At 59.4% G+C, this 14320-nt stretch overlaps 7 protein-coding genes across 7 annotated transcripts; 3 read left to right on the top strand and 4 right to left on the bottom strand.

The window, feature by feature from the left end:
• Positions 1–79: 79 nt before the first annotated feature.
• Positions 80–1246, bottom strand: HRG_01974 (Acyl-CoA N-acyltransferase; the record flags this gene model as incomplete). The annotated part of the gene is made up of 1 exon (XM_044860445.1): positions 80–1246. One exon carries the CDS (start codon positions 1244–1246, stop codon positions 80–82), a length of 1167 nt encoding a protein of 388 aa, XP_044724078.1.
• Positions 1247–1727: 481 nt separating this feature from the next.
• On the bottom strand, positions 1728–2237 carry HRG_01973 (uncharacterized protein; the record flags this gene model as incomplete). The annotated part of the gene is made up of 2 exons (XM_044860444.1): positions 1728–2021; positions 2076–2237. The coding sequence occupies 2 exons, from the start codon at positions 2235–2237 to the stop codon at positions 1728–1730; spliced, it is 456 nt and encodes a 151-aa protein (XP_044724077.1).
• Positions 2238–2755: 518 nt separating this feature from the next.
• HRG_01972 (uncharacterized protein) lies at positions 2756–3412 on the bottom strand (the record flags this gene model as incomplete). The annotated part of the gene is made up of 1 exon (XM_044860443.1): positions 2756–3412. One exon carries the CDS (start codon positions 3410–3412, stop codon positions 2756–2758), a length of 657 nt encoding a protein of 218 aa, XP_044724076.1.
• A 2163-nt stretch (positions 3413–5575) lies between these two features.
• HRG_01971 (GINS complex protein) lies at positions 5576–6514 on the top strand (the record flags this gene model as incomplete). Its single annotated transcript, XM_044860442.1, has 2 exons — positions 5576–5689; positions 5867–6514. The coding sequence occupies 2 exons, from the start codon at positions 5576–5578 to the stop codon at positions 6512–6514; spliced, it is 762 nt and encodes a 253-aa protein (XP_044724075.1).
• Positions 6515–7222: 708 nt separating this feature from the next.
• On the bottom strand, positions 7223–7630 carry HRG_01970 (uncharacterized protein; the record flags this gene model as incomplete). Its single annotated transcript, XM_044860441.1, has 1 exon — positions 7223–7630. The coding sequence occupies one exon, from the start codon at positions 7628–7630 to the stop codon at positions 7223–7225; it is 408 nt and encodes a 135-aa protein (XP_044724074.1).
• Positions 7631–9422: 1792 nt separating this feature from the next.
• On the top strand, positions 9423–11646 carry HRG_01969 (uncharacterized protein; the record flags this gene model as incomplete). Its single annotated transcript, XM_044860440.1, has 4 exons — positions 9423–9506; positions 9568–9783; positions 9976–10701; positions 10789–11646. 4 exons carry the CDS (start codon positions 9423–9425, stop codon positions 11644–11646), a joined length of 1884 nt encoding a protein of 627 aa, XP_044724073.1.
• Positions 11647–12808: 1162 nt separating this feature from the next.
• Positions 12809–14118, top strand: HRG_01968 (peptidase family m28 domain-containing protein; the record flags this gene model as incomplete). The annotated part of the gene is made up of 3 exons (XM_044860439.1): positions 12809–12991; positions 13057–13797; positions 13852–14118. 3 exons carry the CDS (start codon positions 12809–12811, stop codon positions 14116–14118), a joined length of 1191 nt encoding a protein of 396 aa, XP_044724072.1.
• Positions 14119–14320: the final 202 nt, after the last annotated feature.

Genomic DNA, 14320 nt, shown 5'->3' with positions numbered 1-14320 from the left:
AGGGTAGACGAATGGATGATGACGATGCTCGTGTGCTTCTATTACCCGTGCTTGGCGTCCAGCATGTAGACGTGTCAGGTCAGCACCACTCGAACTTTTCGTTGGCGACCCAGTCCACACCGGCAACAGGGCTGGGTCCCAGCCATCGGAGACTGGTGATGCTGTCGTTATCTCGGACGACGTATCTGGCTTTCAGGTCTGCCATGGCGGCGACAAGCCTCTTGACTCGCTCATGGGGGTTCCACAGGTTCATGGAAGCACATAGCCACTTTTGCGCCTCGACCTGGGCGTGGCCTACGATTGCCCTGATGGCCTTGGACAGCTCCTCATCGGACAGGGCCTCGTCCTCGACCACGAATCGAAGGAAGTCCAAGGTGTTCTTCTCGACGTGCTCTTTGCCGCCAGTCTGGTTCCGCGACCAGAGACCCCAGACGCGAGAATTAGGGGCGCCAGGAGGGGTGTACATGGCGCCGTGGACGGTAGGCGATGCGGCGAAGAGGTGGTTTGACATGAAGGCTTCGCGGGCAAAGTGCCACCGGAGGGTGTCGAGATTGGGGAGAATGGCGACGCGGGTCTTGGCCGGATCAGAGGGCGGGCGCGAGATTTGGTCTCGGATGATCCGCTCGTCTAGCTCGGCCATGGCGGGTAGGTCGGCATCGAGAATGGGCGTGGCGGCCGCCGGGGACGACCCCGGCGAGGCTGGCTTGACGGGGAACGAGAGATGGGTGCTCTCGTAGGGCGTCCAGCCCAGCTCTGCGTAGAACCTGGTGCCAATGTCGGAGAAGAGGACGGAAAAGGCGGCGTCGCCGGGCCGGGCGGCTTCCTGGGCGGCGAAGTGCTCGCCCAGGAGCGTCATCATCCTATTGGCATAGCCTCGACGACGAAACTCGGGATAGGTAAAGACGCTCGCCACGCCGTGAGCCCAGACGTCTCTGACGACACCATCGGCAGCATCCCTGACGAGAGCGCGCTTGCGCAGCGTCTCACACGAGGCGAGCACGGGGCGACGGCTCTCCTGGCCCTCGTCATCCGGAATAACGCTGCCGTCGGTGAGGATCCACGGCGTCATGCCCCCGTCGCGGGCCAGCGGGACACCGAGCAGGAGCCGCTCGCGCGCCACGTAGGCCTCGGGGGTGTACGACGCGCCCCACCACGGACGGGTCTGCGTCCACGTGCGGACCTGCTCGGCCTCGCTCGGCTGGGCGAGGACGAGGGTGGGCGAGGAGGCGCTGGGGAGGGGGTGCATGGCTGCGAAGTTGCGTTGTCGATATATGTATGCTAGGGGTATGTCGTTGCCGATGTTAGTGGGCGGCGGATGACGACCCATCGCGGCAGCCGACGCCGGCGTCGGAGCCGGGGTCGGAAGCGGCTCGGCTTCCGCATTCCCCCACCCGCCGCCACAGGCTGTACAGCATCGTTTGTGCAAGACTTGGGGGAGAGGCTAGAGGCGCTTATTTGCCGGGACGGCTGTGTTTCTGAGCGCCCATGCAACTGCCAATCTCAGGATTATGGTCCTTATGCCGGCCGGGTGCGCTGCACGGCGACTCATTCTAAAAACAGCTTCACCATCGCTGCTACTAACCCAATCAGTCACGGCCCAAAATAGTGCTGCGAAAAGGTATATATTTTCAAAGCGATGCGATTTACTTCGCATGACGAGTCTGTGGCTACGGACGTTCTGGACACGGCGACTTTCGAAACCCAGCTAGAGCCTTGATCCCCTCTGTTCAGTGCAGATGAGTCGACGAGCTTCCCGCAGGCCTCATCGACCTTGTCGAAGCCGCGATGCGCCAAGATGCCGACGGAAACTGCCGCCGCGGTTTCTCACGCCTTGATGGCGCAGGTCCGTCTGGGAGGGCAAAGGGGGCACACCCGCCCGACGCGCAGATGCCCAGCGCGCCGACCCTGTCGCGGCCGACGGGCGTCCCGAGACCGACGAGGTACGTGACGGCGCACTTGGCGTCCTCGACGCGGCGGTGCGGGTCCTCGAGGTGGCGAGGCTGGCCCTCCGGCTGGCCCTCCTGCGCCGCGTCGTAAGCCGGGCAGACGAAGCCGGCCCCGGACAAGAGCCATGCGTAGTTGGCCGGCGACTGTTCCTTGGTGGAGGTCCAAGGGTGGCAGATGACGATGGCGGCGCCGTGGCGGTTGGGCGATCCAGGGGCCGGCTTGTAGAGGTGGGCTGCGAGCCTGAAGGTTCGGGCGTCGAAGAAACCCCTTTCTGGTGCAGCAGAGCTCATGGTGATGACGGGCTATGTTGAAGATGCCGATTTGTTTGAAGAAGGTGTCAACCAAAGCTGTGGCTGGGTTTCAGACTTGTTGTTAAAACAGGTGGTGAAGCTGCGGTATCTTCTTCCTTGCTTGAGGCAGTCGACTCATGATAAGCAAAGACGCCGTCACTTCCTCACACATAGTCATAGTTGTTCTCAGTTCTGCCCTACATCGGGCTTTGGGGCTAAAGAGTATCCGTATAGGCTCGGCCCCCGAAGCCCAGCAAACGATTCAACACCGCCAACAGGCGCTTCTCATTGGCCGTCCACCGACCGAGTCTGAAAGCTATATGCTGACTCATGAGATACTGTGGCTGGCGCGCGTGAGGATTCCGTGTGGCAGATCGCGCTGCTCGCGATTTAATCCTCTTGGCCAGCAACTAAAGGAACTAGCTGTCATTCCTGGAGCGCAAAGCTCGTGGGAGAGTCATCGATTCGAAAACCGTGCGTGCCGCCCTCTATCTTACACCAAGCAAGAGTTGGCCGATTCACACGTAGTGCAAATCTGGCTCGGCACCACTGCCGTCCACCACCATCCCTAGGGAAGCAGAAAGGCACGAGTAGGCCCCTCGAGCCTGGAGCGCGAGAAAGCGGACGACATGTCGCAGCTGGCTTCGCAAGCTTTGGGGACCCGAGGGATCGCGACGCTGTGCCGGCGCCACCGCGTCCAGTATCCTCTGTCCACTCTGCAGATGTGCCGCCGCCGCCGCCTGGTCGCCGTTGACCGTCTCGAAGATGGCGAAGAAGAGGGAGCATAGGACAGCCTCGCGCAGGTCGGCGTGGCTCGCGCTGGTAGCCTGGCGGGTGGCCCGGAGAGCCCGTCCATAGCAGTCAAGCGCTCGGCCGTAGTCGTCGGCCGCCGTCGCCGCCCCTGGCCGTCGCGTGGGAACCAGGCCTCTGGCCAGCATAAGCGTGTGAACGGCCAGGTTGGCACTACGCACGGCGTCGCTGTCGCGGACGAGCTGCGGCATCGTCTCCTTCCAGAACGTATCATCAAGAACGCATCGCCGTGACTGCGCAGGCTGTATTTCGGGCACGACAGACGGCGGCGGTGGCGGCTCGCTGCTGTGACGCCAGGGGGAGGTCTGGCTCGGTAGGGACGCTGTTTCGTCGGCGAAAGGCCGTACCGTATTCTCTGCCTTCATCGCTTCCTTGGCCCTGGGCACCGTCCTGGCCGGTCTGGCTGGTGCTGGGGCCGATTGACCGCCTGGGCTTTCGTATCCGCTACAGACCCCGGCCCATTTGATGCAGTTTCTGCAGCATGGTTTTGTTTCGTCGCACTTGACGTGGCGTTGCCTGGGGCAGTCAGCCTCTATTTCTCGCCAATCTTCAAAAGGGGCCGTGGCATTGCCGACTTACTTGCCTGCTCACTGTCAGCTTTACGCCTTCCAAGTTCCCGGAGGAGAGCGGGCACTTACAAGTCACGCACCCGGTCCGCACCTTGGAGAACCTCGCACGAGTGGCTCTCCGTGGTTTCGAGACTGGAAAGGACGTAGTCATCATGACATCTCCCGTCTGGTTGCTATAAATCCCACCCGGCCGTCAGAATCGGGGAACTATAGACAGGTGCCGCGAAAAGTCTGGGCTCGACTTACGGCATTTCGCTGTTCATCTTGCCAAGGCCACCGGGGGCACTACGTATAAGTGTCGGGAGTCGATTCTTGAAAGGGTAAAAAGGCTGTATATCGGTCCGGCTCAAGCCGTGGAGACGGGGGTGTTTTGTACTGCGTCACGATCAGGTGACGGGAGGGCTGGATGAGCCATCCAGGCGTGGTCTGACAGATGATGGCGTCTTTCCCAAAGGGCGTCGAGGTGTTCTCTTTGAGGCTATGCCAGCCAGGCTCCCGGGTCGTTCGCACCCAACACGTCGATGCCTGGACGTGCAGGCGTCTGCACCATGGCGGACCAGATGCTTCGGTTCCAGGGCATGGACTGACTGACCGCTCTCCCGGGCTGACGGGCAGGCGAGGGTCTAGCGCAACGTAGCAGCCGGCAAGAGTCTGGATACGCGGCATGGGTCACGGTTGCACCCCCGGGAGACATGGGTGTGGTGACTTGCATCCGGCGTTGGTGTTTGAGTTGCTGCAGCTCCGGAGTCCCCGGTCAGCCCTACGAGGCGGAAGCGTCAGCACGACTCGAAGATCGGTGAAGAGCTCCAAAGGGATGAGGATTCGGAGCGTCCCGGCCGGGGCGGCTAGTGGCGGACTCGGGCCATGCTGCTTCCAACAGCTAAACTACAAAAACCCGCGCCCAACAGATACGGTCCACGGTCGTATGCTGTGTGCTCACGTAGATGGAATGACGAGAACCGGGTTTCTTAGCTCGGTCGAGATGAATTATGCCGTCTCTGAAGCAGGTTATTCGGGCAAATGGTGCTTCAAGGGGTGGGCTGATGAGCGGACAATTAAGCCTTGGCTGCAGACATTGAGCAACGTCGACGGCCAAAGAGACGAATTGTTTGAAAAGAGCCTCGGACCACCGTTTTTGGAGCGGACTGTGCCAAGTAGCATCAGTGGTTGAGCATCATGACCCAGCTGAGGGCAAATTGAGGGCAAATGCCCAATCCTCCATCGCCCTCAGCCGTTTGAGGCTCCCCAGACTCGACGAGGCCGGATATTTGCAACACAGTGCATAGACGATGGGCGAAGGAAAAGCCGCGACGCCACTTGTCTCGGTAGTTCTCCGCGCATCGTCACTCGCAGACCCTATGTTCCCGCCCTTTCTGGTGGCTGTCGGTGCCGTGGTTTGGGTAGTCCGGACGCATCAGGCGGAGCGGACGGGGGGGAGAAAGGCGGGCATGGAGACTGGAGGCGGGGTGCCGAGTAAGACAGGCGCAGTGGCGTGTGACACAGCTCCGACAATGTGGTGGGCAGAGAGGCCGGGATGCGTGTGTCGCCGAAAACGAATCGGATTGGGGATGGGCTTCCACGGCTATCTGGCTGCCCCAATCATGACCAGCCGGCTCATCTCCCGCTCTCGAGCTGAATGGAGAGCAAGCCGGTTGCCGGTGGCAAGTGTCGAGGAGCGCAATGGCAAGTGCGCGTGTTTCGACTCCGGGAAACCTCCGGGATACCGCGTCGAGCTGCAAGATGACTGCAGATGATGTCGTGGAGGGGGGGGAAGAGGAGGAGGCGGAGGGGAGCAGCCAAGGAAGCTGATGTGTTTAGTCATCACAGAGCTTTATCGCCAGCGAGGTGCGGTGGGGGCGGGGTAAGTTAGGTGGCTCGAGAAATGGGGGCCGCCGAAGATCCACGTGCTGGCATTGCAACTTCATCTCTACACCCTTAGTCGCTGCCGCGCCGCACGCCATGGCGCTGCCTCTTCCGCCAGGCCTGGTCCCTTCCGAGGTTGCCTTCCTCTGTGAGATGGAGCTCGTGACGGTGCTTCCGCGGCAGCGCCTCGAGAGCATTGACCTCCTCGCCGTGAGCATCTCTCCTGTCTCCTACTCCTCCTCCCTCTCCTCCTTCTCCCTCTCCTCCTTCTCCCTCTCCTCCTTCCCCCTCTCCTCCTTCTCCCTCTCCTCCTCCCCCTTGTCCCTCTCCCCCAATAGCCCACAATGCGCCTCTGCGACCATTGACTAACCCGCGCCGCACAAACAGGGCGCATCACCGACGCTCCGCCCGCCCCATCGAAGCAGCCTACCTCTCTGGCTTGCCCTCCTGCTCAAGAAGCAGCGCAGGGCCAACATTGTCCCACCGCCATGGCTCCACCCCGACTCTCTCCGCGAAATCATCTACCACGAGACAACGCTCGACCCCAAGGGCTGGTCTCCGCCGCCGCCACCTGCAACCCGTGCCGACGGCCTAGGCAACGTCAGGCGACTCGATTCCATGTCAGATGAAAAGGTCGTCTTTTCCCCTCCCTTTCTGCCCTCTTGCACGGCCGACGCGCCCTCGGGGGCCTTGCCGTATCACTGGCTCGAGCTTGGAGAGATGCTCCTCGCCCATGCGGCCGACGACGTCCACTCTTCATCTGAGGTCCGCTCCTTGCTGCGCGACTTGCAGGAAGTCCGAGCCGCCAAGATGCGCGCCAGCACAACCCAGCTCGAGACCGACGTCGATGGCGTCATGAGTCTGCGAGGCGTCGGCGCCATGGAACTCGCCGAGAACCGGGGTTTCGTAACCGCCGTCGTCGAGGGCGTGCGCAAGATTGGCGCAAGCGCAGAGGCAGCCCGTCGCGACGAGGAAGAGGAGCGTAAAGGCCAGGACTCCGACGATGAACCGAGTGACGACGACATGGGACTATGAAGACCAAGAGCCCCGGGCCGTGCGTGCATGATTGGTTCTTTGATATTACATTATCTCCCGAGCTATACCAAGTTTACCCATAGTAAGTAACAGTCTTTTCCCTTTAGTTGCCTCCCTTGTTCCTAACACGTTTTCGTCCAAGCCCACGTTTGAGCCTCATAAAATCACTGCGGTCGAGCCACCGTTGCTTTTCGTGGCCCGAAACATGGCTCTCGACAAATGGCCACTCATAACGAACGAATCCAGTACCTCCGAGCCTGACTCCGCGACAACCGGGCTAGTACCGGCGTAGTCTGCGGCCCAAGTGCCGGTTCAGTCCACTCATTAGTACATCGTGGCGCAAATCCTGCCTCGAAACGTTGTCGCTGAACCAATAGTCAAAACTCATGTGGCGCTCATAGAGTGGACAGCCAAGATGCATATCCGAGTCTCGCGCGATTCCGCGAGCTGAGCCTGTTAACCTGCAAAATAAACAATGCGTGGTTGAGAAAGTGTTGTGCGGTTGGACGATGATCTGGCAGTGATGAACCTCGATCGGCAGACTGCAGTTCGGGTTCCCCGCCGTGAGCGACGAAGAGCGGAGCGCCGTCGGAGCCAAGTCGACTCTGTATCCGCGACGCCCTCATAAGTGTCCAGTTCTCCCCTCCCGGCGGCAGGACGCGTGGCTTAGAAATGCTTGTCCACGCTCGAGCCGAGTCATGCGAGAGCTCATGGTGACCCGGCACCGAACCCTGGTTCCTCTTTGATCACGAGAGAATCGGGATCAATGGCGCCACCCGACTCGTCTGCCTCGTATGAGAGTTGGGTTGTGTCGAGCCGCATTTGGATGACGGGCAGGGGGGGCGGAGAGGCCGCCGCCGGGATGTGAATCAGCCCGGTGTTGTCGAAACACTCGTCCATCGGCTCATTCTTGGCCACTGGGTTCTCCTGCCCGCGACCGGTCGTGCCAGAGCCATCGACACGCGGGCGGATCTTGATTCGAATCAGGGACCTTCTTGGCGGCTTGTGGCTCTCTTGTGGCGGCGATGATTGCGATCGACTGGTACGCAAGATGACCCTGATCCTGCGCTTGCTCAGGGGGTGAGAGCGGGGAAGTCTGTGGCGCACTTCGATCATGGGGATGTCGTCGGGATCGGCCGGCAGGGCCTCGGTGGCCCTGCATGACGGGGGGTGCGCCGGCCAGCTTGGAGCGAAGCCTGGTGAGCCTCAAGGGTCTCTTGGTCTCGGGTCGCGCTGCCCAGGCTGTCTTCGCGCCCTCCATTCTCGATCGTTGGTATGAAGACATGTGGATGAGCAAAGATGAGGTTTCGGGAAGAACGGCGTGATGGTTTCGAGAGGTGCGGTCTGATGATTCCCTGCCTATCTTTTCGAAAGCTGAGGATCGGGAGGTTGCCTGATGGTGTGAATAGATGTCCAAGGTTGCGTGATGCGAGCCTCTTGGTTGCACGCGAGGATTTCCTGTGAATACCGAGCGGCGGGATTCGGTCTGAAGGTCTGTATGGTTACTTATGGGTGGTGAAGTGAAATGCATACCTGTTTACTTTGCTGAGAACAGGCTCCTTTTCCCTTGGCCCCTTCGCTTTTATTCGACAAGGCCGTCCGGCGCTGTTGTTGCTACTGCACAAAGGGAAGACGGCGGCGAAGAACAAAACGGAGTGGGCACTTTGCTCAGAACAAGCGCGGATTGTTCGACGTGGGAGGGAAACCTGGGAGACCAAAGGCGAGTTTACGGCAGACAAAGGGGAGGCGGGCGGCCGTGTCGACGCGAGTCTTGTCTCTGGATGGGAATAGAGTCCCCCCAGACGAACAGGCAGACTGAACAGAGCCACCACTCCCATGCCCTGTCTGTGTGCCCGTCCTATTGCCCACGGGCGCCCTCGCGAATCACAGGCAGAGAAAATAGAAAAGTTAAAAAGGGAGCCTCGTTTGGTGACTAGCTTTTGCCGCGCGAGACGCTGGGGGGGTGAGGAACAAAGGGCGAACAGGGCCACGAAGTGGTAGCACGGCGCCACAACCCATGCCCTCGAGTTGTTCTTTCTCCGCACTCTTCCTCGCTGGACAGGTCGTGAGTGCATACTCTACCAGCACTGCTGTGAATACAAGAAAAGCAGCAAACGAAGGGACCTTTTGTCCACATCACTGATGGGGTCGGCGCCCGTGGGCGGCGTCACACGCCGTGCGTGTTAAGTCAGGATGGGTCTGTCTGCGTAGCCACCGACGTGCAGCGGCAACCTTATTGCACTCACGACCTCGTTTCTTTTTTTATCGGTTGTCGATTCAACCGTTACGCGACAAGAGATAGACCCCGTTTCTCTTCTATGTTAATCATTTTTCCTGCTGCGGTAGCATCCTGTTATCGGCCACCAGGGGAGCTTTTGTTTCTCTTGCTTCGTCCATGCTTTACTGCACATTGTCACGTCGTGTCTGACTCCTGGCCACGAGTGTGTGCTGGCAGCTGGTGCAGACGGGGATCGCGGCGTCAGGAAGCGGAAGCGGAGGCGATCCTTTCAGGCCAAAAAGTGAAACAGAGGGCTCAAGGCGGGTAAAAAAAGAAACGAGAGGCCGGGGACGCTTCGCTGTGGCCTTGGGCCTCTCTCCCAGACCCTCGTTTCGACTTGGCTCGGCCCCCAAAGTCCGGGGCAAGGCTTACGGGCGCGCTGAGGAGCGGCTTAGACGGCATCCTGCGCGCTCCCGACCCGCGAGGCGTCATGCTGATACATACGTTCTCTCCGGGGCGTCAAATGAGCATCTAGCTATATAATCCAGGCGAAAGACCCCAATGAATCTCAAATCATGGCCGACGCATAAACCGCTGCCCGACTTCTGGCTGCGCTAGTCAAGAAGCCAGGCCGACAACAGGTGTGTTTGCCGACTGGATGCCACCTCTCCAGACTTTGCACGCCTCGCCATGCGGGCCACCAGATTGCACGAGACATGTCTGGACTTTTCCAACGTTCGTCTCGAGTCATACCCGGATATATCGGGCACCGGGGTAGGTCAACCAGCAGAGATCCCGCGTGATATCTTCGCATGCTCACGGTCATGGCGTCAAGGTGATTGTTAGTTTTGTCGGCACCGCCTTTATGACCTTCCTGCTGCTGGCCGCCAACTACTTCGTCGTGTACGATCCCACCCAGCATCCGTTTCTGGCCAGGGCGACCCCGATGGCCTCTGGTTCTGGCGTGGATGTAGCGGCATCCTGCTCTTCTTGCAAAATGCGGCGAGACTCCTGGCACCCCAACGTCGCGGACCAGAGGTTCCTCGGGTCGGTCCGCTGGCTGAGCAGAGAGCTTGGCCGCCGCCTTCCCGCTCCTCGCTTCCTCAATGGGCTATCTGTCAATCTCGGCCAAGCGTTCAACGAGGTATGTCGCATGTATCCAGGTGCTCAGGCTTGACGTGCGAGGGCGGCGGGAGAAGATCAAGGGCTGCTCCGGCTGATGTGACTACCTGTCCCCTTCAAGACAATCATCACCATGTGCGATTTGCAAATCTTCACCGGCGCTGGAATTCTCATCAGCGGGTTCTTGTCTCTATACGACAACCTGGCCGCCTACCACTGGCAGATCGTTGTCTATCTGGCGTGGTTCTCGACGGTATCGCACCTGGCGGGACTTACCGTCATTCGAAGCTACCTACACGCCTTCCCTCGGAAGAGAAATATCCGCTTGGTGCTCGTGGTTGTTGTCTTGCTGCTGCTCCTCGTGGCCATGGCACCAACTCAGTTCTTCGCCTGGAGGGGGACGGTGAGCCGCATCCTCCCCGGCACCGCGGCCATCTGCTACTTTGACCTGGGCCTCGCTCGGCACATGTGGAGCAAAGCGGTCGAGCTCGATCATGACGAATCAAAGGGCGCAAATCCAATCAGCTTTGATTTTGAACTCGGGAGAGGCGTACAACAGGTAGTCTTTGCCGCCATTCTCCTCATCTTTGGCCTCTTCACGCGCGTTGTCAAAGCCTTTTCACCCCTTTCCAGACTCTTTAGCGAAATGATCCGACCTAGGGCGAGTAGAGCTGCTTCCAGGCTCCTAATGCGGATTGCGCCGCCCGAGATGCTTGGACCGGAGCCAGAGGGTGCCTCACACGGCTTCCTGCGAGACATGGTGGCATACCTCGTGTTTTTGCCAGCCCTTGGCTCTTTTTACACTCTCCGCATGTGGCTGGACCTGTTTGGCTCCATGTTGTCGGAGGTGAGTTGGCGGATTTATCCATCTCTCTCCCCCTGCTGGCCATCCGTGTGGTCGCGGCTGCGAGATTGACAAGTTGACGCCCATTAGATTTACTGGCTGCTTGTTACCATGCTGTGGGGAGTCTTGAAGCTGTCCAGAGCGCGCGAGAGCCCGCCGATGCAAATCCAAGTTCAAGAGAACCGGTGGACATATGGGCAGATTCTGGCGATACTGCTCTTGGCGGCTCCGTTGTTCAACATGCTGACCATAGTCATGTCGAATTCGAAATGGCGCGGCGTCGAGTCGGAGCTGCCCCGACTCGAGCATCAGGCCCCTGGCTTGGCCGTTGGTGAGACTCGCGATTGCGAATGCAGCGGAGACGGATCACTCTCTGCATCTCAGGAAGAGTCGCGCCGGCAAGACGAGGCCGAGAACAAGGAAGACGAGATGGCAAGGTTGATCAGCAGTCAAGGCTACTACGCGAAGGCGCCATGGCTGGGAGTCAGCATGACGACGGCATGCATCGTCATCATGGGCCTCACCTGCCTCATGCTCCAAGCCGGCTACACGAATATCATGAGCGGGCAGATTTCGGGGGATCGGCTATACGAGTTCTGGCTCTGGCCATCTGGGATGCTGTGGTTCATCCTGTTTGGCCTGTCATCGGGCTGCGTCTTCACGATGATGATGGGGATGCTGCTGGACGGCTGGCTTCATTCCGGTACGAGTCGCTGCTCCCGGAAGACTCAGTTCTTTGTGATGAGCTTCTCCGTTCACGGGCTCATGATTCTCGGCATGTACAAAGCCACCGTTGCTATCCTGATCCAGGGAGAAGGACGCAGCAAGGGAAACGTGGCCATCGGACCATGCCTCATCGCGGCCTTGTACGTTGGCTACACGCTGCTCTGTCTGGGGCTCCGGCTGAGCGGATGTCGTGTCACGTCCCTGTTTGTGCCGAATCGGTGAGACGGGATGCTGCTCCAGAGACGTTGTCGGATGGGCTGATGGTGGCTGGTGGCAGATGGAAGATGAAGTCGACGAGTACAAAAGAAGGTATCTGGATTCGGCAGGGGCCGGATATTGTCCGGAGGCGCGGGAGCAGCCGACCCGATCACCGCCGCCCCGCAACGCATCAGAGCTACCCGGCACCTGTTGGCATCCAGGTTTGTACCTCACGGTATTAACTATATTACTACAGTATAGGCAATTAAACCAACCGCCAGTGAGCTGGTTGACATGGACGATGACTTGACGTCCGAGTGCTGAAGAAGAGGCATTCGCTGCCTCTCAACATCACGTTTCATGCTAGGTATAGATGGGGGCATGGAAATAGAGTCCCCGTCATTGAAGGTGCAGCTGGTGCTTTTCCACGCATCACATGCACCGTCACAAGGACCGACAGTGTCTCACCCTGGCGCCCCGCGCCGCTCCGCAGCGGCTCCGTGTGCTGGCAAGCTGGCATCGGAGGTCTCAGGTGGCACAAGTGTTGCATGCGCCACTGCTGCAAGGAACCCAAGGGACGGGACTCTGTGTCACGAGGGGAGCCGAGGAGTCGGCGACGTGCCGGGCTGGACTTGCGCTGGGAGACGCCAGTGCCTAGGAATTCGAGAATACTCTTGTCCGATTAGACGAGAAACATATGCTTCGGAGCAGCAGCGCCCGGAAGAAATGGCAGGCGACTGTTAACGGTGCTGGAATGTCAGGCCTGGCCTTTCCCCCAAAGGCAAAGCTTCCGCTGAATGCTCCCCGCAACCTGCTGCCTGCAGCCTCAAGTTCCCGAAAGCTGATTACCTCATCCACTTTGCCTAATCGGGCATGTAGCTTCCCCCGATGTCGCCGCACTGGTTTCGGTCTCCATCCCTTTCCAACAACAAACTATTCCTGATTCATTTTGCCTTATTGTTGTCACAGGGTGCTCGCTTCGACCTGTGGGTCGTTGATAAGTGAATCGTCACACAATACAGATAACAGCCACGTCCGTCCCCTGTGGATCCCCTTGTCCTCCTCGCTCCCTCTTCAACGACATTTGCTTATACTTGCGCAGCCTGCGGACCTCCATCCCATCGACGATACGAGCATCAACGACCCCCCACGACGTATTGTTATTTCCCACCCATCTTGGGCGACAATGAGGTTCTCCCAGGCTATTCTCGCGGCCTGCGTGCATGCCGCCGTGTCGGCCCGCTTCATCGAACCCTTCGAGGCTGACGGCAATGCCGTCCTCGAGCCGGCCGCCGCGACCTTCTTGATAGAGACGGCGCCGGGAGAGACCAAGTGGGTGACTGAAGAGGAGAAATGGGAGCTGAGACGTGTTCGTTTGCTGCCTTGCCCCTTGTCTGTCCACCCTGACGACTGCATGCTGATTTGGTCGGACAGATTGGCCAAAACTTCATGGACATTACCAACTCGCGCCATCTCGGCTCCAGGCGCCTCCACAGCCAGGCCCGCGTCTCTTACCCCAAGAAATGCGTCCACAAACCTGAGGTGACCAAGCTGGCCAAGCGCCTCGACAAGTCGCATATGAAGGCGCGTCTCCAACACCTCTCCAGCTACCGTACGCGCTACTACAAGACCGAGACCGGCCTGCAGGCCTCTGACTGGATTTTGTCCAACCTCAGCGAAATGGTCCACCAGGCCGGCGCAAACGCCACCGTCTCCGTCGAGAGCTTTCCCCACTCGTGGAAGCAGCACTCGGTCATCGCCACCATCCCGGGCCGGACTAACAGCACCATTGTCATTGGCGCTCACCTCGACTCGGTCAACATGTTGATGCCCTCCTTAATGCCTGCGCCGGGGGCCGACGACGACGGCAGTGGCACCGTGACCATCATGGAGGTCTTTCGCGCTCTACTCTGGTCTAGTCGTGTCACCGAGGGCAAGGCTCAGAACACCATCGAGTTTCACTGGTACAGCGCCGAGGAGGCCGGCCTGCTCGGCAGCCAGGCCATCTTTCAGTCGTACGCGAAAAAAGGCCGCGATGTCAAGGCCATGCTGCAGCAAGACATGACAGGATACGTCAAGGGCACGCTGGACGCCGGCAAAAAGGAGAGCGTCGGCGTTATTGACGACTTCGTCGATCCCGACCTAACAAATTTCATTAAGACCGTCATTGATGAGGTTGGTCGACCCACCCTCAGCCCGCCCCTTGAACCTCCGCTGACTTTCTCCTAGTACTGCGATATCCCGTGGGTCATGACAAAGTGCGGCTACGCATGCTCCGACCATGCCTCGGCCTCCAAGGCCGGATACCCTTCGGCGTTTGTCATCGAGTCGGCCTTTGAGAACTCGAACCCTTACATCCACTCGCACAAGGACGTCATCGAGCACTTGTCCTTTGACCACATGCTCCAGCACGCCCGCATGACCCTCGGCCTGGTCTATGAGCTGGGCTTCCACAAGTTTGATGACGAGACCAAGGACGAGCCGGGTGAGCTGTAGAGCAGCTCCGTGCCTGCGTGGAACAGATGAAGCAGAGAGGATACCAGACAGTGTTTTTATTAGTCTTGCAAGCATGCTTTCAGTATCGTTAGCCGTGCCGGCGAGCTCTGCCCGACGGTGATTGAAATCAGACAAAAGACGTTGCTTTAGAAGTAGCACCATGTTTCCCGTGTCTGGGATGGGTGAATGGACCTTTCCTTAT

This window comes from Hirsutella rhossiliensis (genome assembly GCF_020360975.1).
Source record: "Hirsutella rhossiliensis strain HR02 chromosome Unknown scaffold00002, whole genome shotgun sequence".
Taxonomy (NCBI): domain Eukaryota; kingdom Fungi; phylum Ascomycota; class Sordariomycetes; order Hypocreales; family Ophiocordycipitaceae; genus Hirsutella; species Hirsutella rhossiliensis.
Note: the sequence above shows the minus strand (reverse complement) of the source record. Positions and strands in the feature narration are given on the sequence as shown.